The 24,413-nt window shown below is 41.6% G+C and overlaps 1 protein-coding gene across 4 annotated transcripts in view; it reads right to left on the bottom strand.

The window, feature by feature from the left end:
• CACNA1H (calcium voltage-gated channel subunit alpha1 H) overlaps positions 1-23,786 on the bottom strand; it is a 742,004-nt gene extending 718,218 nt beyond the window's left edge. For all 4 annotated transcript variants that reach the window (XM_082260602.1, XM_082260600.1, XM_082260601.1 and 1 more), the window contains exons 1-2: positions 23,400-23,786; positions 14,724-15,037 (exon numbers count right to left, since the gene is read on the bottom strand). In XM_082260602.1, the coding sequence (XP_082116728.1) occupies positions 14,724-15,022 (299 nt within the window). In that variant the 5' untranslated portion in view covers positions 15,023-15,037; positions 23,400-23,786. The remainder of the gene's footprint in view (positions 1-14,723; positions 15,038-23,399) is intronic.
• Positions 23,787-24,413: the final 627 nt, after the last annotated feature.

Genomic DNA, 24,413 nt, shown 5'->3' on the forward strand with positions numbered 1-24,413 from the left:
ATTTTTTAGATACACATGTATGCAGGGCCGGATTAACATAGGAGCTATTAGAGCTGCAGCTCCAGGCCTCTACTTTAATATAGACCCAGGCGGCAGAGCTCAGTCCTGGAATCTGAGCCGGGGGACAGAAACAGGGGACTCCGACTGATACACGGCACTTATGAGAGCCTGACAAATCAAATGCCAGGCTTCCCTAGCAATACGCCTGCATGGTTGCACCCTTTTAGGTTGAGTGCACACCAACACCTGCTCCTGGAAAGGGAAAGGAGGGCGGCCAGTAAGAGGGGATCTTGGGATATGATGTTACTTACAACATATCCCTGCCACTCCTAATTCTGCTCCACTGCCACCTTCAGGGAAAGGGCAGACTACTAAATCTCCCATCTGAAAAAAATTAATTATAATAAATAGTAATAATAATTATGCTGACAATATATAGTCTTGGCTTCAAGCAAAGCAAAAATAATTGTATTCACACTTTTATTTATTGATTAAACGGGGGTCATAAATTTAATGGCAATAGGAGAATTTTTTTATAATATTGTATTCCTCTCTTTGCCCTTTATTACTACACCCACAGTACATCGATTATTCATTTTATTTATTTATTTCTAAAAAAGTCCCACCAAAATCCTCAGCACCAGGCCCATGATGCATGTATACATCAGGATGATGTTTAAAATCTTACTGACGAGCCTAAAGAGAGATCAATTATCAATTATTAATTTTATTTATTTCTAAAAAAGGCCCACCAAAATCCTCAGCACCATGTATACATCAGGATCAGTGGCGGCTGGTGTATATGGGGCGCAGGGGTCCATGCGTCCGTCCCCCTAATCTACATGCGGGGCACCGGACGCATGGAGTTCAATGGGGCTTTTTTTTTTTTTTAACCATGTGATTAGAGCCAGAGGCTCTCACAGTCTAAAAAGAAGAGTAGGCTCGGGGCGCAGAGCAGTGCGCCCCAAGCCCACCCAGTTGTGTGACAACAGCGAATGAAAATTCGTTATTGCTACACGGATCCTCCTCCTGGCCAATCAGGAAGCGGGTTTTGAGACCCGTTTCCCGATTGGTCGAAAGCAGAAGCGCATTGAGGAGGAGGGAGGAGACGCAGGAGACAGAGGGAAGAAGCCGAAGCCGCCGCCTGCTGCTGCATCCAGGCAGGGTGCGTGAGGGGGGGGGTCCTGTCCTGTCTCCTGTCCTGTCTCTCCTGTCTCCCTGTGGTCCGGGGGGGGTGCAGTGTGCAGCGGCCTGGTGTGGTCCGGGGGTGGGTATGGTGCCCCCCCGGCCCATGGAGCACCAGCCGCCACTGATCAGTGTGCTGCTTCCCCTTAACCGTCCAGTCTCAGGCTGGGGGTGTGTCCAGGATGGCCTGGGCTCAGAGGAAGTGGGTTGAAGGATGCCGACCAACAGACTGAGGACATCTAGTGATGAAAAATAAGTACTGCAGTAAAATCTCTGGTTTTAGGGTAAAGTTTGCAGCAAAGCTATTTTTACTTATTTTATCTGTATAAGGCCTTTTTTTAAACTTGTTTTCTTTGGCTGGAGTTCTGCTTTAAGTCTAAGGAAGAGGCTCTGAGGTGCAAGTGATACTGTCTTTGACACATACAAAGGACAGGATGGGGAAAACAGGATCTGAGAAAGGGAAGAGGTCTTTGCATGCAAAGTCTGGATCAGAACAGGCAATCAATCAGCAGAAAATGTTTCCTGGGCTTCACGAAGCAGACAAGCAGACAGCCCATCCGTGTGTATAAAAGACGGAGGTTTATATACAATCCAGTGTCGGCCTGCTTCCCCAGAGTCAATCCCCCCCCCCCCCCAGCCTCTGCCACAACAGTGTCACAGAGGGCTGCAAAAGCCCGAACACCAACCAGCCTCTGCAGGCTATTGCCTAATATGGCGATACGGGCACTGCACAGTTAATGATGTCATGCTGATTAAAGGCACACTAACCTGCCAAATATTCCCCGACCACGTGGAGTGCGAAGAGATATATACAGGGCGGGCAGTTCTATAACACCCCATTGTTATATGCAAATCCAGGGCTGCTGCTTCCTTCTGAGGTCCTGTTCACACCTGTGCAGGCAATGTCTATTCAGTCACGTATCTCCGTTCGTAATTCAGTAGTTTGAAAAAGTTTGCACCAATTTTTTTTTTCTGTAAGTGCATTCAGGTCCGCAGGAATTCGTGTATAAAGACCAGAACCTCCTTCATCACATTGTTTATAAAAGAAATGTAAGAACTTTTTTTTTTTTGTTTTTTTGTTTTTTGAGGCACACAGGGGTTGTGCTATATAAGACTATGTGACATGTGATAAAGCCACTGCACCCCAGTGGTGTCAAATATATATATTGACCCCAAGTGGTTTTAGCTCTTCTGATTCTTGATAGCTGCTGGTCTCATTCCAGCATCCTGGTTTTGGCTATGATGCATCCCTGCCTGTTTGTCCATCTGCAGATGGATTGATGTGGCCAGTCTTTGGGTGGAGACCAAACCTGATTTAAGCCAGCCAAGCCTGCAGTCTCATGCTTGTGATACTGTGTTTGTGACATGTGTGCTCCAAGCTTTCTGTTTGTCTTGTCCTGCTCTGCTGTTTGGATTCCCTTATTGACAACCTTGGATTGGATATTGACTATTCTCTGAACTCTGCCTGCATTTTGACTATGGATTTGACCCTGACTATTCTGAGCCTTGCCTGCCTTGGACCTGGACTGTCATTGAATTACTCTGCCTGTCTGCCAACTGCAAGTACCTGTTTGCTGTACTCAGTAAGCACCTGCCCTGGTGTGGTAGCCAGGCACTATAGCATTGTGTATAAGTCCTGGGGGGAATCATGTACTGGTAGGCCTGCTTGCCCTATGGGAAAGGGGGCTGCTATAGGTGAAGAACACAGAAGCCAGCTATAGTGCCTGACCACATGCATTAGGGGTAAGCGTGACAGCCACGTCCACAAGTGATTGTCATAGTTTTGAACATCCCGTATCAGGTAAGCCTTGGATTGGTTTAAACGTGTCACCCTGAACATAGCATTTGATACCACAGGAATCCTCCTTGATTTGTTTTTTAGGAACAGCAGCCATGGCTCAGTGATGTCCAATCTGGCCCAACACCAATGGGCCTCGAATATCAATGAGATTACAAATTATTGGAACATGTTCGAGGATGTGCTGATGGGTTTCCCTTTTTTTTTTTGAAGCCCAAACTGCAAGTGGACAGCTATTTAACTGGCTTGCAATGCTTCAAGCTACGTGTATTTACTTCAATGCCACATTAAGGGTGTACTCACACTACAAATCTAAGATTGTCCCTACTCCTCTGTGGGTGCTGATGGGTTTCCAGTTTTGTTTAGGCCAAAACGTAACTGCGAGAGGGCAACTCTTCAGTTGGCTTGCAATGCTTCAAGTTCAGTATATTCACTTCAATGCCACACTAAGCGTGTACTCACACTACTAGCCTAAGATTGTCCCTACTCCCCTGCGGGTGCTGATGGGGTTTCCAATTTTTTTTAAGCCAAAACATAACCGCGAGAGGGCAACTCTTCAACTGGCTTGCAATACTTCAAGGTCAGTGTATTCACTCCAATGCCAAAGGTGTACGCACACTTCTATCCTTTGTACAATTGCCCCCCAATCTCCTGCGGGACTATGATCACATTGTGCCAGGCCCAAACACACCTGTCATAAATCAAAGTGATTCCTATTTTCATGATCCATAAGTGCTCAGTAATCCATAGGAGTTCCATACATACATACACGTTGATCACAGCATGGTGGTGGTCATCTCCCTACCCCCAGTCCGCCTCTTTCAAGCAGGCCAGGATACAGTACGGAGCAATCACACTACTCAAACATATTGGACTTAAGGGGTCAAACGTCTTCAGGCACACTTCATAAACCCTAGTGGACACCCTAAGTAGATCTCAGGCCCAGGCTCAGCTCATCATAACTTAACAACCAATCTGACCCACAGCACATTTATAAAGATCTTTAAAGCCCATCTCCAGGGAAAGGAACAATCACCCCTTACAGTGGAGCTGTCCCCCACTTTAAGGGTCAAATGCATTTATGCCTACGGGGCCATTAAAAGCACTTTTACCTAGCCAAATCTCCACTCCCCCAGCAGCCTGCGCTCTCCTCTACTCCCTTACTCTCCCTTACTCTCTGGCAGTCGACTATCCCCTCAGCATCCTCACATCCAATGCAGGATTATGGGTTTTGCATTGATTTTGATGAAATCAGAGGACCTGCGAAGAAGAGAATAGTCTGTGGGGACCTGTCTTACAACCCAGGGAGGAGAGGATCAGGTAAGTAAAAGGGTTCATGGATAGCCCTACTGCAAAGGGCCATTTTGTTTTCCCCAGAGATCAGTTTTACCATATGTGACCAAATTTATCCCCTTTAACCATGCCATGCTTCCACCAGTTAACACTGACTTTCTGAAAGGCTCAAAGAACCTTCATCAATAACCAACAAACAGCATTGTTTAACAAATGGTGTAGGGTTAAAATCTATGTAAGTTTATGTTATGTCTACCAAGATTTCCCCTCTGGTATAGAACAGTGGTCACAGTAGAACAGTGGTCTCCAAACTGGGGCTGAATGTGGCCCTTTGCTTGCCTTTATATGGCCCTTATTCCTGCCAATGAAACCAACAATGGAGCACTATTCCTTCCACTGACACCAACGATGAGGCATAATTCCTTCCACTGGCAACAAAAATGGGGCACTATTCCTTCCACTGACACCAATGATGAGTCATAATTCCTTCCACTGACAACAAAAATGGGGCACTATTCCTCCCACTGACACCAACCATTTGTCCCTCTAATATCAAATATCGGGCTTTGTTTACTTCCACTGGGCACAGTCTGGCCCCCCTAAAGTCTGAAGGACAGTAAATTGGCCCTTTGTTTAGAAAGTTTATAGACCACCTGGTATAGAATATTATACTTAAAAAACATATATATCATGTGATACACCAAAAATATCTGATGCTAGTCTGCTTTAAGGAGACAAAGTATACAGAAGATAAATTCAACTAAAAAAACAGTCCTAAGATCTGGCTGTGAGATTCCCGGCATAAACCTTGAAAGATCCCTGAAAACCCTGAGAGATGGCAGGTAAGGCTGTTGTACTGGGAGGATTATCATACCTCGCAAAGACGGAGAATAGACTCTGGTAAGGGATAGAGGGATAACTAGCAGGAGATACAGATACCAGTGAGTTCTACACAATTACCGATTGAAACAAACGCCATAGTAAAATGACAATATAAAACCAAATGTAGCGCTCCAAACAAGGTTCCGTAAAACAACAAGTATGAAAAAAATCCCAAAGGTAAAATTCATGTTGTAATCTTCCACCACAGTGTATGATTCATATAAAGGTGCAAAAACATAATCCTCCACCGTCACTAATGAACACACTGACTCTTACCGCATGGTATGGACCACTATTTCCATAATGGTCTAGTGCACATTGGGTGATTTAATGAGGATCACACAGCCTCAGATCCGGATAGATCCTAATCGTAAAACCCCTCATCCACATCCAAAGATTAGGCACATAGGAGTCAGGAGAAATCAGCAGGAGAGTCCCATAGTGTAGTAAGTTTGACTCAAAGTTTATTAAATCAGCAGAATAAAACTCACCAAACTGAAAGCAAAATTACACCTGTAAGCTACGATGTAATTTAAGTGTTTCAAACCAGCAAAATGGCCGACCTCCGTGCGTGGCTGCATAGTAAAATGAAAAAAAAAAAAAAAAAATGGATGCCTGCTCCTTTAAGGGGCTATTAGAAATAATGTGAATGCTTAATACAGGTTATTACATCAGACCAAATAGAGGGACAACTTAGGAGGAACGTGTGGGTCAGTCTATACAGAAAAAGGACAGTTGGAAGCTATGCTAGGAAAAGTAAAGTGTATCTCAAGCCATTTTTTTTTCTTTTTACTAGTTTTGGATAGAGTAGGGAAATATTGGGGGGGGATTAGAAAAGCTTTGTGGTGCTCCATTAGGAAATCTACCCTTCCAGTCCTGATGACTTTTCCCCAGACAGGTGAGGGGAACTCTCCCACTGAAACACAGACAGATGGTGAAGGTTAGAACCCCTGTCAGATTTTTATTTTTGTGTCCATGCTGCAGATTCCCCTTACAGTGTGTTAAAACCGTGATAGTAATTGTGGAGAAACCTCTCTAATGGAGCTCAGGTAAGCAGACAAGTCCCACGACTATACCTAATGTATTTAAACCAAAGTGCAAAAAGACAAACCAAACCCCAAAGCAGGTTCTGCTGTGCTGTCTCTTTAGTTAAGCCATAGCACTCTGAGAATCCTTTATCATGTATTATGTTTAATTGTCAGGTATTATATATATATGTACAGTATCTTTATATATATATATATATATATATATATATATATATATATATATATATATATATGTATATGTATATATACATTATTTATATATATATATATATATATATATACATATGTATATATATATATATATATATATATATATATATATATATATGTATATATACAGTATCTCACAAAAGTGAGTACACCCCTCACCTTTTATTTATGTTTATGTTTAATTGTCAGGTATTATGTATATAAATAAATACATATATATACATATATATATATATATATATATATATATATATATATATATATATATATATATACTGTGTATGTATATATATATATATATATATATATATATATATATAATATTTAATTGTCAGGTATTATGTATGTATATATATATATATATATATATATATATGTTATCTCATATCTTATCTTATTCGTAAACAAGAATTTCATATTTATTGTGACAATAAAAAAAATATATAAAAAATCCATTACAAAAATTTGAAAAATTGAAAAAACAAAAACAACTACTAAAAAATTAAAATAAAATCAGTTTGGCTGGATTAACCTGACTAAATAAAGCAAAGCAACAGTTTCTATTTAGAGTCTTGTCCTCGGCTACTAATGTCTACAATCTCTGCGCTCACCCACCTTATTTATTAGAGATACCCAGTATGTAGAAGTATTGAGGAGCGTGTGGCTGTCTCCTCTCTCTCCCACTATTACCAATTGCCATGCCCAAGCAATGTCATGTTGGGGAAGGTCCTTCAACAAAGAGCTTACACAGAGATTTCTACTCAGGGCTGACTGTGACAAGTAACTATTAGTAGGAATAAAGGTGAGCTATAAAGAGAACCTGTTACCTTATTTTTCTCAGCAACCATCATTATACCTAATGTCATATGTGAATTTCATAACATGGCACTGTTTTGCCTTATCATGTTATTATTTTTGAATATTGCCAATAAAATTACTACTTAAAAAAAAAAAGAGAACCTGTTTGCTTTGAATGGGTGAGATGGCAGGTTCACTTTAAAACTAACAGACAGACATTATTAAACCTCTGTATTCATTATTACATCAGTAAGTGTATTTTTTTTATTGCAAGCAGAACAACTACTTCAATCTGCCCTAGTATCAGCCTCAAGTGTGCTGCAGTGCTTCTGTGCTTACAAGGGGCATGCTGATAGGAGAAGAGAGCAGAATGGCAGAGATGAAATTATCTGCTGCTTCTCCTTTCACTGTTCAGTCACTGGCTTGTAAGAGACAAGACCCGTGTTATTTAACTGCAATAGAGAAAATTCAGGTCTCTTGCTTTGCCAACAAGGGCAAAACTGTGTGACAGAGCTGAATAAATCTCAGGACTGCATGGACAGAAGTACAAATCTTTGGGAAACAGCTCCCTTTTCTGTGAATTTAGCAAGTTCACGCCCGCACCTCTTGCTTTTGGGCACTGGCATTCCTTCTGACATATTTCTTCCTATGACAGCGCCACATTAAATAGAAGAAGATAATTTGTTAATTTGCCAGCACCATTTCCTATAGTGCTGTACTCGTGCCAGCCGGGACCTAACGCAATTAGGAAGCCGCTCTGTTCTAGTCCAAGTAAATCATCTGGCAAATAATGGAAAAAGTTGCCTTCCCGTCCCCGGCCCCATCTCAGCCTCTTATACACAACGCATCTAAATTAAAATTATTATCAGTGCCGGGCCCTTGCATTGCGTTGTTCATTTTTTTTTCCTCTATTGGTGGTTACCGGGGCAATACAAGCTTAAAATACCCACAACATAGCTGGATAGGGGCTGGTTAATGTCTGGCGGTGACAGGCTGCGTGTGCCCCTTGCTTTGCCTTGATGCAAGAAAACGTTTACTTGGAACTTTGCCGAAAAGCTTGTATTATCAGCAGCCATGATAGGAATCAGATTCTGCCAAGAGGATGGGGTTATCTGGGAGTCATGGGGCTTATTTTATACAAAAGAGCAAAAATGGTGAGGTTACCTGTAATCAGGGGAGGGCTGGCAGCCTTAGGTCTGGGGGGCAAGTCTTGTCAAGTGGCCCATTGAACCATCGAATCAGCTTACCGTCCATGCCCACCTGGTTTTGGACTTGCAGCTGTATACAGTGTCTGGCCCCTACATTAATCCAGCCCTGAGTGAGGCCTTTTTACCAGTTTTTACCACTTTTCAGAGTGGCCCGGGGGGCAATTGCCACCCTGCCCCCCTTGCCAGTCCTCCCCTGCCTGTAATAAGTGATCAACCATTAATAGCAACCCAAATTATCTATTTAATAGCTCAATCAGTCATGGGTAGGTGACCATCTAGGGCAGGGGTCTTCAAACTATGGCCCTCCAGTTGTTCAGGAACTACAATTCCCATCATGCCTAGTCCTGCCTGTGAAAGTCAGAGTTTTTCAATGCCTCATGGGTTGTGTAGTTCCACAACAGCTGGAAGGCCGTAGTTTGAGGATCCCTGGTCTAGGGTATTGCACCTTATACATAAGTCTTTGGGGGGATTTCCTAATACTGGAGAGTGCAAAATCTGGTGCAGCTCTGCATAGAAATCAATCCGCTTCCAGGTAATTGTTGTCAAAGCTTAATTGACCAAGGTGAAGTTAGAAGCTGATTGGCTACCATGCACAGCTGCACCAGATTTTGCACTCTCTGGCTTTAGTAAATAAATGCTTTTATCTTATTATATTGGCAATTGTACATATGCAATTTAATTCCCAGAATACAGACCTTTTGTCCAAATTCCTAAACCCCGATGCAAGGGGCCCTCCACCTGAAACGTGTCGGATTTTTAAATTTTTTTTTATAAATGCATTATTGTTATAATATAAAAAATAAATATAAATAAAGTGCTACGTAAAATTTACCATCCAAAATAATAATCCTAAATCCACAGTGTACAATGTATTACAGTAAAGCGGCATTATATCGCGGTTCAGTTTTTGCAGTCCCGGTATTTTGCGTTTTTCTTTCTGTAAGACCTATTAATATTATTTTACTAATTAAATCATTGTTAATTAAATATTTTTGTGTTTTCCATTGCTCTTGCTCTGTCTCTCAGTATCTTTTATGTGTTTAAATGTGTTTCTATTGTTTTAAAAGTGTGTTTAAAGACCTTAAAATGCTTTTAAAAGTACAGTGAAAGTAAAAAAACATGCCTAGAGTGTATTTTAATAGGGTTTTTCTATTTCGCTGATTTTCACTTTTCGCGGGTGGGTCCGGAACGTAACCCCCGCGATGGAGGGGGGTTTACTGTATTATCCTTATGATATGCATAAACTTTCCATTATTATAATAAATAATCCTGGTAATGTTTGCAAATACAATCATTCAATCAAAATGAATATACTGTGAGCTGAATTGTTTTTATATATGTAATATTTTTATAATATATATTTTTTTTATTTTATATTACTTTTTTTATCATATTTTCTTTTTCATATTATTACTTTTTATTATTTATGACAAATACATTTTATTTGGACAGTCAAAAACAGTTTAATGCTATCTTTTTTTTTTTTTTCTAACATTACATTTCTAGATGTCAGAATTTGGCTTATCAAATTATCTATGTTTGATATCAAGGAGGGATGGATATTGGATCCTAGCACCCCATACGTTTGATACTTTCAGTCACTGTTTTGCATCAACCAAGCAGATCAGAAGTGATGGAAAAAGAAAGCCAGAAGTCTTATTTTACTTTTCCGAAAGGTATAACCCACCTTTTGCAAATAAATTAATTAAATGCACCCACATTAATGGGCATAACATTTGTGCATTTAAGTCTGTGGAGCATTCCAACCGTGATCAGTGCATCATGGATGCAATGCACAGGCGCCTGCATTGTTTACATCCTATGTATGGAGATGCAGACTTTCTGTTATGGGGCTGGAGGTGTCCATCAATAAACTGTGGTGTGCTCCATTGAAATCTGTGAGTTGATTTAGCCTTCCTATTCACAGATCCATTATCTGGCCCAAAAGCTCTTGTTTAAATATAATTCTCAATAGCCACAACAGATATAAAACCACCATGTGTGGCCCAAATGCCTTTCCAAGCCCAGATACTACCGTGTAAAAGTAGTAGTGACATCATCACTGTGCTGTACATAGCCTGTGCAGAGAGCAGAGCTGTGGGAGGGACCCAGTAGGCCCCACCCACTACAGGCTGCCTGCAGAAAGTACAGGAGGGGGCAGAGACAAGACCAGTCACCCTGCACAAGGAGAGAGAGCAGCAGTGACTGGTCTTCATACAGGAAGTTACTACACCAAGGTAAATTTTAACACTGGATTACTGCACAGATCTGGAACAAATACACAAAATACACTAGGATTCAAGTAAAAATGCACGAAGAATGTATTTAGATTATATTTTGTTATTCCAGAGTGCAGGTTTAATTGAATTGAGAATGTTTTTATTTTTAATTTAAAAAAGAGTATATATACATATATTATCTCTCTCTCTCTCTCTCTCTCTATATATATATATATATATATATATATATATATATATATACACACACATATATATATATATATATATATATATATATATATATATATATATATATACATAAATAAATAAATATATATATATATATATATATATATATATATATATATATGTATATATGTATATATATATATATATATGTATATGTGTATATATATATATATATATATATATATATATGTGTGTGTGTATATATATATATATATATATATATATATATAGAGAGAGAGAGAGAGAGAGAGAGAGATAATATATACACACTGTATACATACAGTATATATACACACACTTCATAACAGGGTATGTTCAAAACTATGCTGTAAAGACTAGAGTTCAGAATAAAGTGATTTGTATTAAAATGATAAATTAGTAATGAATAAATATTAATAAAATAATACATTTGTAATAAAAAATTAATGATTTGTAAAAATCCCATCCCTGCCCCAACACTCCCCGCTGAGCTTCCTGCAGCTCTGTAGCATAAACAGTCATATTAAAAAACACGCAATGCATAATGTTGTTATGTGCATTGCCCGTTCCCCCCTCCCCCTCCTTTTTATTGACTATCTCGCTATTTGGGCTTTGTTAATGCAAAGCCAGAGCAACCATCATCTAACTGTGGACTAATTTGTTGCACAAGTCTACAAACGCACCAGACAGGCTTTATGACATCATCATTCAATCACACATATTTTACAAACCAGATTCTGAACTATTTTATACAACCAAAATGGACACTTGTGCCATAAAATATCAAAAATGCAAAAAGTTGACTGTATCTAGCAGTGATGGCGAACCTTGGCACCCCAGATGTTTTGGAACCACATTTCCCATGATACTCATGCACACTGCAGTGTAGTTGAGCATCATAGAAAAAGTATTTCCAAAACATCTGGGGTGCCAAGGTTTGCCAACACTGGTATATAGTGTTCCTGGCCTGCAATGGTGACATCATACCTTCAAACTGTCACACTTTCAGATCCCGAAAGCCTGATGTCTACTATGGAACTCAAAAGCCGGCACACCATCGCTCCTTCTTATGAAATTTTATTTTACACTGAAGCAGTTACAACATCTTGGAAATTCTAATGTGTTTCGGCCTAAGCCTTTCTCCTTGCTAGGAGGAAGGCGTAGGCCGAAACGCGTTCGATTTTCAAGATGTTGTAACTGCTTTAGTGCAAAATACAATTTCCTAAGGAGTGATTGTATGGCTTTTAATTTCTGTGGATCCATGTTGGACGGGATAGCCAGAGCACCGAGACAAAGCCTAATATCCTTTTTTTGCAGTAGAGCTTGGGTGAGTTCCTATAATTCATTATTGACATCTACTATGGTTTTAATTGGGCTCACCCAAAATATAATAATTGAGAGCCGGTTTGCAATAGGGCAAATTTAGCATAATAACGCATAATTCATAAAAAAAACAATATGCAAATTTATTACCAACAGCCATATAGCACCAAGATATACCACATTATCAAGCGTATCACTTACTGTTTGGCTTATTTTAAAGACTAATTATCAAGAGATAAGAAGACGTGGAAAGTGTACTCATCTTTAGCACTCAATTGGATTCTAGATAACCAAAATGTACAGGATGATTTGGGATCGGTTGCTAGAGTTCTTACACTTTATATCCTGTTCTTTGCTTTACTGATTAAGCTTAAATTTCAGTTTAGCGGACAGTGAATTCCCAAGCGCCATTTAGGCTGCTTACGATAATTAGCTCGTGCCATACAAGAAGCATTTTATGATAATGTCACTCAGGAGGGCTCTTTTTTTTTTTTAAGTCTTGGCTGGACAAGGTCAATTTTTACAACAGCCCTATCTCAAACACCATGGTTTATTCACCGTGCCCTATTGCCGCCATTTGAAACGTGAATGATCTCATTAAGACACCAGCAAAGAACAAGTGTTTACAGTGCAACCCCACAGCCTGACCACTGACCACCTGGCTACTGCCTGTCTTGACTTCTCCTTCATAACTGGACCTGTTCTGGAAAACAATGGTTGGCACTTAAAATTACTAGACAGAAGACAGAAAATGCTGAGCCCAACATTGTTTTTTTATATAAAGTGTACCTGTCACCTTCAGGCAACAGTTTTGTAAACCACAGTTTAGTCTATTAATTTCTGAAGAACTAATGAAATTACAGCAGCTGGAGGCCAAAAAGGCTGAATTCTCTGAGACTGGACTAAAGTCCCAAGTAAAGTGCCCTATTTTTGGTGACAGGTGCCCCCCTGGACTCTCAACTTCCCCTTTAAAGTGGTTGTAAAGCCACTTTATACCATACTGTCTTGTCTGTTTAATAATCCTGTGTGCCCGTGCACCTGTGTATGTGTTTAAAAAAAATAAACCGTTCTTTACCAGTTTTCAGAGCACGGATTGCCGCTCACGTGACCCGCCGGCTCTCTTCTCTTTGGACAGCTGCCTGCAGTGGGTGGGGCTGATGATTCCCCACTGACGTCAGTTGGGAGGGGAGGAGGAGGGGAGGAGGAGGGGAGGAGGAGAGGCTGAGAGGAGGAGAGAGGCAGCGGGGTCACGTGAGCGGAGATGGCGCTCTTAAAAATGGTAAAGAATGGCTTTCTTTTTTATAAAACACAGACACAGGGGCACACAGGATTGTTAAACAGACTGTAGACTAGATATGAAACTTTAAATTAAAACATTGTCGAAAAAAGGGGGGGAGCATAGATGACCTTAAAATGATGCCCCCCCCTTAACAAAGTTCTGCGGACGCCATATGGTAACAGGTACCCTTTTAACCCAAGGCGTAAAGGTTGGAGCACTCTTTTTGCACATTAGTTTATCTCATTCTGCAATAGAACCATGAATGGAAGATCCAGTGGGTTGGTGAAGGCCTTCAGACACTTCAATACATGGAGACAGTTTTTGGCAAACAAGGCTAACAGGGTTACGAGTGTCAGTCTATTCAGCACTGAAGGCAAAGAAACAGCATCATCACAGCAATCAGCATAAGCCACATCAGATAATTAAAAATAAACTATACATATAATAAATCCCAAAGAGGCACTGCCAAGTTACTTGCGATCCAGAAAATAAGAACAATGATTCCCAAACCAGGGCACCGCCATTTTTTCCAAGGCTTAATAACCAGCATACTCGCTTCTCCTGATATAAGTGACTCCTTCTGACACAGCTTAAGGGTCCCAGCAAAATGATATCTCCTCTGGCATCCGCCAGATCCCAAGAAACATAAAGCATTTCATAAAGTTTGAAGAAAAACTCCAATACATGCCCCTTGTATACATTAGGCGCAAAACCACCATTAAAAAAAAAAAAAAAAAAAAACATTTTCTATGGAAGGGAATTTTTTAACACAGGATCCTCAGGTATCTACCAGGTACGTGAGCACAACTTTATATTTTAGCCACTGAGGGTGAAATTGTATTTGAAGTTTGCCTGTTGCGCCCCCTTTTGTGCACCATGTAGAGGAAAAGGTGGGTATTGATAAAAAAATTGTGAGGACAATAGAAGGTGGCTAAAATATTAACTGGTTATGTTTAGTGAGCAATAGCTTGCTTCATAATTAGACCAGAGTTTTCCTTTATTAACTAGTATGCTTTGCCTTATGTTCCTTCAGCAGCACTACCACTTCAAGTCAGCCAAGAGATGGAAGCCATGTGGTTCTCCCAATGTATTAGCCCATCTTAGGTTTCCATCCAACAAAATATAACATTTATACTCAACTCAGGCATTTTAAAAGGACATGACTTATCCTACCAACTGCCCCATCCTACATGAGAGGAATCGGGCACAACAAAGATTCAATATGTTTTCCAGCACCCTCGGAAAGGATATGGGTTACAGACCAGTTTGAGGCACCAGCTTCGCGGTCGGGTGGTTTGATGGAGCCAGAAGAACACGGTGGGAGCCAAAGCCGGGTAGGGAACCTGCTCTTCTTCTTCGGAGCCTTGCCGTTGACTCTGACCTTGTCCAGATGATTCTCCAGAACCCATGCTCCCCAAGGCCGACTTTTCTGCACTTCCACCATCGTCTTCCTCCGTGGGATCCCCCACCGGTGGCATGGGGGGGATGGGAACCCTGATGTCATCCCCTGCCAGAGGCTGAAAAGGCTCTCTTCTCTCGCCATCAGTCATGATAGCAAACGGCACCTAAGGGAGAAGACATGAAGAAGATGTCAAGGTGCTGTATGGGCAATTTGCAGAGAGCATTATAATGTGACCTGGGGTAGAACATCAAAGCACTAGCACCCATATAGGGACTAAATATCTAGAAGCACAGAGTCCTTTAGCCAACATTTTAATTCAATTTTCTTTGGCATCCTGTTGTGAAATTAATTAATTTAAAGCTAAACTCTGGGATTTTTGTAAAAAAATACCCTTGCAGGTCCCTTCTCCCTGCACTGCAAGGTTTAACTACTTGTTAGTTCTAAGGGCAGAGGAATAAGCTGTAAAGCTAGGTTCACCCTTGCGACCCAGTGCACACATGTTTTTTGTGCATTCCCGCATGTCTCGTGTAGGGAAGCCCATTCATTTTAATAGGCTGCCCTACCCACCAAAAACACAAGAAATTAAGTCCCCAACCCTTTTGTAAAATTGCACTGCAATTAAGGTGTTTGCTGATGTATGATGGTGCCATTAAGTATTAATGCCATCCCAACGTGTCTCCTAAAGAGCAGCGCATTTCTTTGTGTGTTGGGAAAGCGTGTGATTTTTTTTATATATCTTCCCGAAATGCATTATTGTGACCCAAGGGTAATACAAACCTTTTTCCTTGCTCTGGCAGGATTCAGGCTCTCACCTTTTCTCTCCGATGCTCCAGGTTTTGGGTGAGGCTTCATCATTCTCACATATGATGCAGGACTACAAGTCCTGCATTGTATGGTATGACATCAGAGTGTGAACACTGGCCGAAGCTTTGAGGAGAAGACACTTCGGAAGTCTGTTTGTACAATGTGGTAAGGAACATAGTAAATATTTTAGCTTATTCCTCTACCAATAGACTTGACAGCATTAAACCCTTGCAATGTGGGTAGACCCCACTGAACGAATACCATAAACAAAAAATCCCAGAGTTCAGCATAAGGTAAAACTCTGATCTAAAGACGTTTCAAAAGGTACTAATAGCAACGTTTGAGTGCTAACTAACAGGCTACATTTCTCATTCCGTGTCTTCAATATTTTCAAACAAATTCCCAGATCTGGTATTCTGACCTCGCCCTAACTTCAAACCTACATGCCTTTTCCACTCCAGAATCCTGGAGCGATAGCCAGACAACTAGCATTCTTAAAAAAGCGCCAACAATGGCAGCTTCCATATTTCTCTTACTTTTACTGTCCCAGCTCTGGGGGTGTGCAAAAAGAAAACTAGCTAATCCATTGACCTGTATTCAGGGGAGGACTGGGCCAGGGGGCAGGGGGCAATTGCCCCTTGGGCCACTCTGATGTCCTGTAAAAAGGCTGCACCGCTTTTGCCACAGACATGTCTAAAGGATTCCTGGTGAAGAGAAGTAAAAAGTCCCCACCACTGACCTGCTGAGTGCAGGTTGAAGACAAGGACAAAAGCAGGCATCCCTCTCCAGCATAGAAGGTTTAAACTGTCTGAGCAGAGGCCGGTTCCATGCCCCACTGGCAACTCTCCTCCCCTAGCCAGCCCAGACCGAGCTGTCCCAGCTCCCCCCCAACCGCCCTCTGCTGGCCAGGTTGGGAACCGGTGAGTAGAGAGTACCTGGAGCAGGATTTTAGCCTGGGATGGGGGTCAGGGGGAGGACGTGAAGAGGAAGAGTGGGAGGGGGCCTGAGTCACTGCACCATGGGCCTCTGGTTTGTACTTGCCCTCTGGGCAGAAAGTTGCCAGTCTGCCCCTGCATGTACTCCCGGAATATTTGTTTTTATATGTGCTCACTCTCCCAAAGAACCCTTGAGAATGGGCGGGAGGTGTGGTGTGCCTGTGACTGCCCCCTCCAATGACAGCTGTGATATACTGAAAAGGGGGATTTGCCATACTCCTCATTTTTTTTTAATCCATCCACATGCGTATGATTGTTAGACCATTGGAAATCCTATAAACAGCTAAAAAAGAATGGTTGTTTTTATCCGAAGCTTCATCTGGGATTATGCTAAGTGGTTCATTTAGGTGTAAAGAGAACTAAGCACTGACCAGAGTTTTTACTCTAAAGCAGAAGTTTGGGAACTATAACTGTTACCCTTTAAAGCGGGAAGATCCTCTATAACTCACTGTGAGCAGGCAGGCTTTTTATTGCATTCAATGTGTCTTTTGCAATTAACTGAACCAACCTGCTGGATCACAGCAATCCCCAGAATGTAAGCTAAGCTGCGCATGCGCAACTCAGCTTACAGTGGCCGACTTGATCTTGTGTGCCAGGACATCTAACTTCAGCTCATGTTCAGGAGTGAGGTCATTCCGTGCCAGCCTATGAAGAGGACTGAATACTGGCACACAGGTAAAATTACCAGCATCAGAGAGGAACCATTCAAAAGGTGAGCATCTCTGCCTTTAGTTCCACCTTAAAAAATGCTGCTATAAAAGCATGCATCATAAACAATTTACTTTTTTTAAAATAAAAACCTTGCTTCACGTTTTTTATTTACCCTTTGTTACATCTCAGTGATTTTGATTGCCTGCGGCATCTTTGCAGCCACTTCCTTCATTTGTGTATTTCAGTAATGGCTGCATAAGATTTCTCAGGATGGGTTTTCCAATGGTGATAACAGTGGACCATGCCTGTACAATGTGTGTTGAAACAGCCACTTGCAGTCCTCATCAGAGGCTTGTGTGAAAATGTAGGAGACCATTAAGGAGACAAGGACAGAGAATTTGCAGTCTCTGCCCAAACTGACACATGCTGCACAGTTGTTCTAGTGATTTACCAGCAAACTAAAGATCTATCTGATTTTTAATTTCGCTAAGTCCTTCCAAGCCTTTGACCATATGATGAACAATTAAAGTGGACTCCTTTACTATTTAGTCTGGTGATCCTGTTGTATGTTTTATATTCCAGGGACAGAGAAATGTCTTCCTTTAACAGGAAGTTCCTGGAAAATGAACCTGATAGGAGGATCACCATGTATTATTTTAATAACATCTGTAGATTTAAAAAGATTGATAATGACTTTTAAAATGACATCTCTAACATTTTAGTGATCAAATAAACATCTGCTTTAGGTTAGGGCTGTAAAATATTAGAGGGCTGTATTATGCTACAGTCAATAATGCTAGACCAGTCCTTCTCAATCATTATTGCACCAGAGGGACTTTTGAAGATTATATTTTTATTATCCCCCAGAACCCCCTGCTGAAAAATTCTTTTATAACCAGGTAATGGTACATTATCATGATTAGTAAGTTACAGATGTAAAGAATTTAATTAATAAAGAATGTGGTATATTTAGAAAATGTTACAACCAAATGTGATCATATTTAACACCCCATGAACTATCATTATTTTCAGTGATAACCATTAAGTAAAGGTAACAAGAATATTGACTAGAATAGAAACTCGAATAGTAAAAATCATAGGGGCCCTTTCCATTGATGGTCAGTTGAAAAGTGGCCCTTTCCATTTGTGGCCAGTGGAGAAGTGGCCCTTTCCATTTATGGTCAGTGGGGAAGTGACCCTTTCCATTGGCGGTCAGTGGAGAAGTGGCCCTTTCCATTGATGGTCAGTTGAAAAGTGGCCCTTTACATTTATGGTCAGAGGAGAAGTGGCCCTTTCCATTTATGGTCAGAAGAGAAGTAGCCCTTTCCATTTGTGGTCAGTGGGGAAGTGACCCTTTCCATTGGTGGTCAGTGGAGAAGTGGCCCTTTCCATTCGTGGTCAATAGAGAAGTGATCCTTTCTATTGGTGGTCAATGGTCAGTGCAGAAGTGGCCCCTTCCATTGGTAGCCAGAGAAGTGATCCTTTGCATTGGTGGTCACTGAAGAAGTGGCACTTTTTGTTGGTGGTCAATGGAGAATAGACTTTTTCCATTGGCATTTAGTGCTTCTTTACATTGTATGTCAGAGGAAAAAGTACCCTAGATTAATGGTCATTGAGAGAAGGGCCACCTTACACTTGTGGTCAGTGCACTGTACATTGATGGTCAGGTAGGAAATGAATCCTCTATGCCCACCACTACTCAAGGAATCCCTAGCAGCCTCCGAAGAAACCCTAGGTTACCACGAAACCCAAGCTGAGAATGCCTGTTCTAGACTATAAAAAGCTGTGTTGACATTGTATATTCAACATATTCAACTAAAACACCATAAGTATATGAAAAAGATGAAAGGCATTGACTGTAACTATATAAAAAAACAAATAAAAAAACCCAAACCAGGCATATGTATTACACTTTGATGTTGCTGTAGAATTTACGGCAGTCCATTTCTAAAACATTGAACCTTTTCTCTTGACTGTTGACAACTATTTGAAAGATTCTCTGAGGGTAGAAGTTTGAGGCAAGGAATGGGAACAATTCGGTGTCTTTTTGCTCTGTCAATGTACGTCAGATGTAGTGATGAGATGGGAAACATAACTCATTAGAACAGCCCTCCTCAACCAGGGTTCCAGGGAACCCTATGGTTCCTCCATATGTTGCTAGGGTTTCCTTGCCTGCCTCTAGAAGAAATCTAGGGTTAATAGGGGATCCCCAAGCAATGAGCAATTTCTGCCTCTTAGAAAAGTAACCACTGACACCAATTATTTTTTTAGCTATCTGTAGGGGGAGAATTTGTAGGACTGACCACCAGTAGAAAAGACGTTGTTTCCACTGACCACCACATTAATATATCATAAGTTAAAGATAAAAGTAGTTATTAGCAGAGGTTCACTGAGATCAGAAAGTTATTTCAAGGGTTTCATGTTGAGAAAGCCTGCTCTAGAAAGATCTAAGACAAGGGTGTCCAGCCTACCTCCAAAGAACCTATAGCCAACCTCAAGTGGAGCCTGAGAAAGATTTAGAAAAAATAACAGCAAAAAATAAAAAGGCGGGAGTACCAAGGTTATGCAAAAAAAAAAAAAAATAAAAGTCAAAAATCACTAAAACAAGTGGAGCACAGAAGATAAATTGAGCCAGCCAAAAGCAAAAAAAAAAAATTGAGGCATATATTTGAAATGATGGAGACAGAGAGAAGACAATAGGAGAGATTTGCTAAGGAGAAAATAGAAGTGGCAAAAGAAAGGAACTCACAGCTGAGCGGTAAATTAGGAGCTTGTAATTTAATAAAGCATATTTTTCCACTTGAGCATCTTACATACAAAAAGATGTCACTATACTGTTCTTAATGATGGCAAATTTAAGTGAGTTTCCAAGATTATTGTTCATCTAAGGACAGAAGCTCCAAAGTATTTGGAGTTCTTTGTCTGCAAGTGGGCACTCCCTAATATTCCTTACTGCTGACAAAAAAAAATGTAAAGAGGGTACCATGCCCACTTGAGCAAGGCATTTAATGGACAAGTCTGAAGCCCTTTAACCACCACTATTATTTTTCACTCTCTTGAATTAAACGTGTATTAAAAATAGGACATCCTTAAAGGACACAGTCCTACCCTTCCTGCATAATACAGTACCAATATCTGCACAGTTCTATACACAAGACACTTCATTAGTGTATTCTTGGCTTGAGCAAAAGTGATGTCTGTACATTGCACCCCTAAATCTTACAGTACAGTAAATCCCTCCAAGGGGAAAAATGCATAAACTCCCCAAAGCATATCCTTATTAAATATTAAAATACTGTTCTGTATATGCAATGTACATGATCTATGGGCTGATTCAGTACCCACTGTACACAGGCATCCATAATAGAGTCATAAGGTTCTTAATGTTCCTATAGATCATATAGTGCATGCTGTCTAAAAAGCATGATCATGCCCAGGCTACACATGTAATGTATACAATTCGCAGACAGCCAATGTGCTGTAGCCACCTACTGTACATATTATATATTCCAAGTACTGATTTTTTTGCCTTCACCATGCAAGCCTTACAAAGGATGGCTGTGCCCAAATTAGGCAAACACACATTTGTAAAAAGTGGAAAACAAGGCTGAGAACCAAGGAGGAATGATTTCCTGCGCCCAGCCTTGGATATTGCATATGTACTCTGCAAATAAGTAAAGTTAAGCCTTACATAAACCCCCCCCCCCCTCCTCCTTCCTGGTGCTGCTGAGAGAAAAGGAAGAAGATTCTAATAAAGAATTACACTTTAACAGCTTGTTCTTTTTAACTTAAAGAGAAGCTTTCTTCATCCTAATTATGAGAAATCCCCCTCCTCTTCCTTTGCCCCTGTAAAAAAAAAATCTGCACTAGTTTATGTAAAATGTGTATACTTTAAATGTCATTCAATTTTTAAATGTACAGTCTTTTATTGAGAAATCTGCAAGGGTTAAACAGTTAAAAGGCTAAAAAATAATACATACTTAATAGAATAAATTGTCAAAGGGTAGGTTACCCTCTGCAAACGCTTCTTACTGGCAAAGCAAAGGTTAAGTCCTGCAAAAACTGTGAACAGTAAGTTGCAGCTGGGAAAGTAAGGGTTAACAGACGCTGCCTAAAACAAAGCCATCTCATCTGTAAAGGGTAATGAAAGGCGACTAGGAAAAAGGGGTTAAAAATCAGCTGAGAAAATGTGTTGGCACTGCAGGGGTTAAGTTCCTGCCAGAACAACCCCTTATCCTCCAGGGCCCAACCAATCTCATCTGTAATGACAGAGAACTGGGAAAAAGTATAGATTATAATAGATTGAGAACGCATGCCGGCAAAGCCAGGGTTAACTGCCTGCCAGACTAAATACCATGTCCTCCTGGGCCCAACCTGGCACAGCAAAGCCAGGGTTAACTGCCTGCCAGACCAAATACCATGTCCTCCTGGGCCCAACCTGGCACAGCAAAGCCAGGGTTAACTGCCTGTCAGACCAAATACCATGTCCTCCTGGGCCCAACCTGGCACAGCAAAGCCAGGGTTAAGTGCTGGGAAACTGTGAGCAGTAAGTTGCAGCTTGGGGAAATAAGGGTTAACTGAGGCTGCATAAGACAAAGCTATGATATCTGTAATGACAGAGAACTGGGAAAAGTAAAGAGTATCAATGATTGAGAAAGCCTGCTGGCAAAGCCAGGGTTAACTGCTTGCCAGACCAAACACCTTGTCCTCCAGGGCCCAACCTGGCACAGCAAGTGTTAAACGCTGCTAATTATATATATATATATATATACATATATGAAAGTCAAGGGGTTCAATGCTCTCTCGAACCCCCCCCCCCCCTTCTTGCCATGATCACAAACAGCCAGGAAAGCAAAGGGTTACACTGAGCTGAAAACTCTAGCCACCCAAGCCTGCAAGGGTTAAACACTTACAGAAAAGGGTTAAATGATGACAGGGAACACACTAAGGAGTTAAAGCAGCTCAAGCGGAGCCAACTTACCAATGTAAAGGTTTAAGCCAACACAAATTGGGGCAGCTGGTAAAGCAAGGTTACCTGCTGCCAAAACTGCCCATGTTATGCCAGCTGCTTAGAAAAGTAGGGGTTAAATACTGTTTCGATAAAAACTCCTTAAGCCCTGTGGGGGGGGGGGGGGGGGAGGTTGCTGAGCACTGTTCCAGCCCCAGTCTCCTTCTCTTGCGCAGGGGAAGAGTTAAATCCTGCCAAAACTGTCCAAAAATTAACCCTTCACTGGATAGCAGGGCATGGGCACCCTAATGCCCACCCTCATCCCCCCCTAAAAACAATGCTGAGCACTGGACCAGCCCCAGTCTCCTTCTCTAGCGCAGGGGAAGAGTTAAGTCCTGCCAAAAGTGTCCAAAAATTAACCCTTCACTGGATAGCAGGGCATGGGCACCCTAATGCCCACCCTCATCCCCCCCTAAAAACAATGCTGATTGCTGAGCACTGGACCAGCCCCAGTCTCCTTCTCTAGCACAGAGGAAGAGTTAAGTCCTGCCAAAAGTGTCCAAAAATTAACCCTTCTCTGGATAGCAGAGCATGGGCACCCTAATGCCCACCCTCATCCCCCCACAAAAACAATGCTGAGCACTGGACCAGCCCCAGTCTCCTTCTCTAGCGCAGGGGAAGAGTTAAGTCCTGCCAAAAGTGTCCAAAAATTAACCCTTTACTGGATAGCAGGGCATGGGCACCCTAATGCCCACCCTCATCCCCCCCATAAAAACAGTGCTGAGCACTGTTCCAGCGCAGGGGAAGAGTTAAGTCTTGCCAAAACTGTCCAAAAATTAACCCTTTACTGGATAGCAGGGCACGGGCACCCTAATGCCCACCCTCATCCCCCCCTAAAAACAATGCTGAGCACTGGACCAGCCCCAGTCTCCTTCTCCAGCGCAGGGGAAGAGTTAAGTCTTGCCAAAACTGTCCAAAAATTAACCCTTTACTGGATAGCAGGGCACGGGCACCCTAATGCCCACCCTCATCCCCCCCATAAAAAGGTGGGCAGCACATGGACCTGGCCAGTGCGGACTAGCAGACCCCCCCTCCACCTATTGAACATGGCATTGGATGGCACTTACCTTAATTTAACGGATTCCTGTCTTCCCAAAAGCATAGCTCACCTCCACTTCACATGAAACCCCAAGAGTAATAATAGTAGATGGGGTGAAGGGGGTGACAGGTTCCCCCCTCCTCCTCCTGAGCTCCAGTGATCTAGTAGATCCCACAGATCCAGAGGTTTTTGGGGCTGGGTACCAGATGTGAAGATGCTCTCTGGGTGAGATGCTGCCTCCTCTGATCAATCCCCCAAAAATATTATTGAGTAATCCAGGTGAGTGCTGAGCAAGGGGTGCTGCGGACACGGAAGGGGTCCCCTCTTCTCTCCTCTCCGCGGAGCCCCGGATTGGGGTGCGATAGGATAAAGCGTGGAGCCTGCGAGACCAGCAAAGCTTAAACTGAAGAGGAAACTTCAGATGTACCGGAGGGAGGAGAGAGGAGAGGAGAGGAGGAGAGGAGGAGAGGAGGGTGGAAGGGAGGGAGGGAGGGAGGGAAAAGGGAAGGGATGCTGAAGAGGTAACTCTGCTCTATAGATAATAATCTCTATCTACACCATCAGCTCATCACACCTCCAAATTCTGCATCTCTGCTGGGTCAGATCATGGAAATGGGGTCCCTAAATTCTGGGGTGTAAAGGACACAGCTGGCTCTGGCAATGCTGAACTCTGAGCAGACAAAATAAATACAGCAGTTATGTATTCAGTAACAAATAATGAGATTTCTTTTTAAATGCGACTTAAATAAGTACTTAAATTTAAAGGGGTAAATACTTCCTGTGCAGCATCATTTAAACTGGGAGAGAGAGGGGCAACACTGGGATCCAATCATGTGTGCTACCGTATATATACAGGTACTGATACGAAAAATGATGACTAGCCAAAAGCAAAGTGATAAAAAAAAAAAAATTTACTCATTTTGCAAAGGCAGAAACTAGCAATGAGCTGCTCTGCTTAAAAAAAAAAAAATATATATATATATATATATATATATATATATATATATATATATATATATATATATACAGTAAACCCCCCCGC

The sequence above is a fragment of the Pelophylax lessonae genome (genome assembly GCF_965119305.1).
Source record: "Pelophylax lessonae genome assembly, chromosome: 6".
NCBI classification, from domain to species: domain Eukaryota; kingdom Metazoa; phylum Chordata; class Amphibia; order Anura; family Ranidae; genus Pelophylax; species Pelophylax lessonae.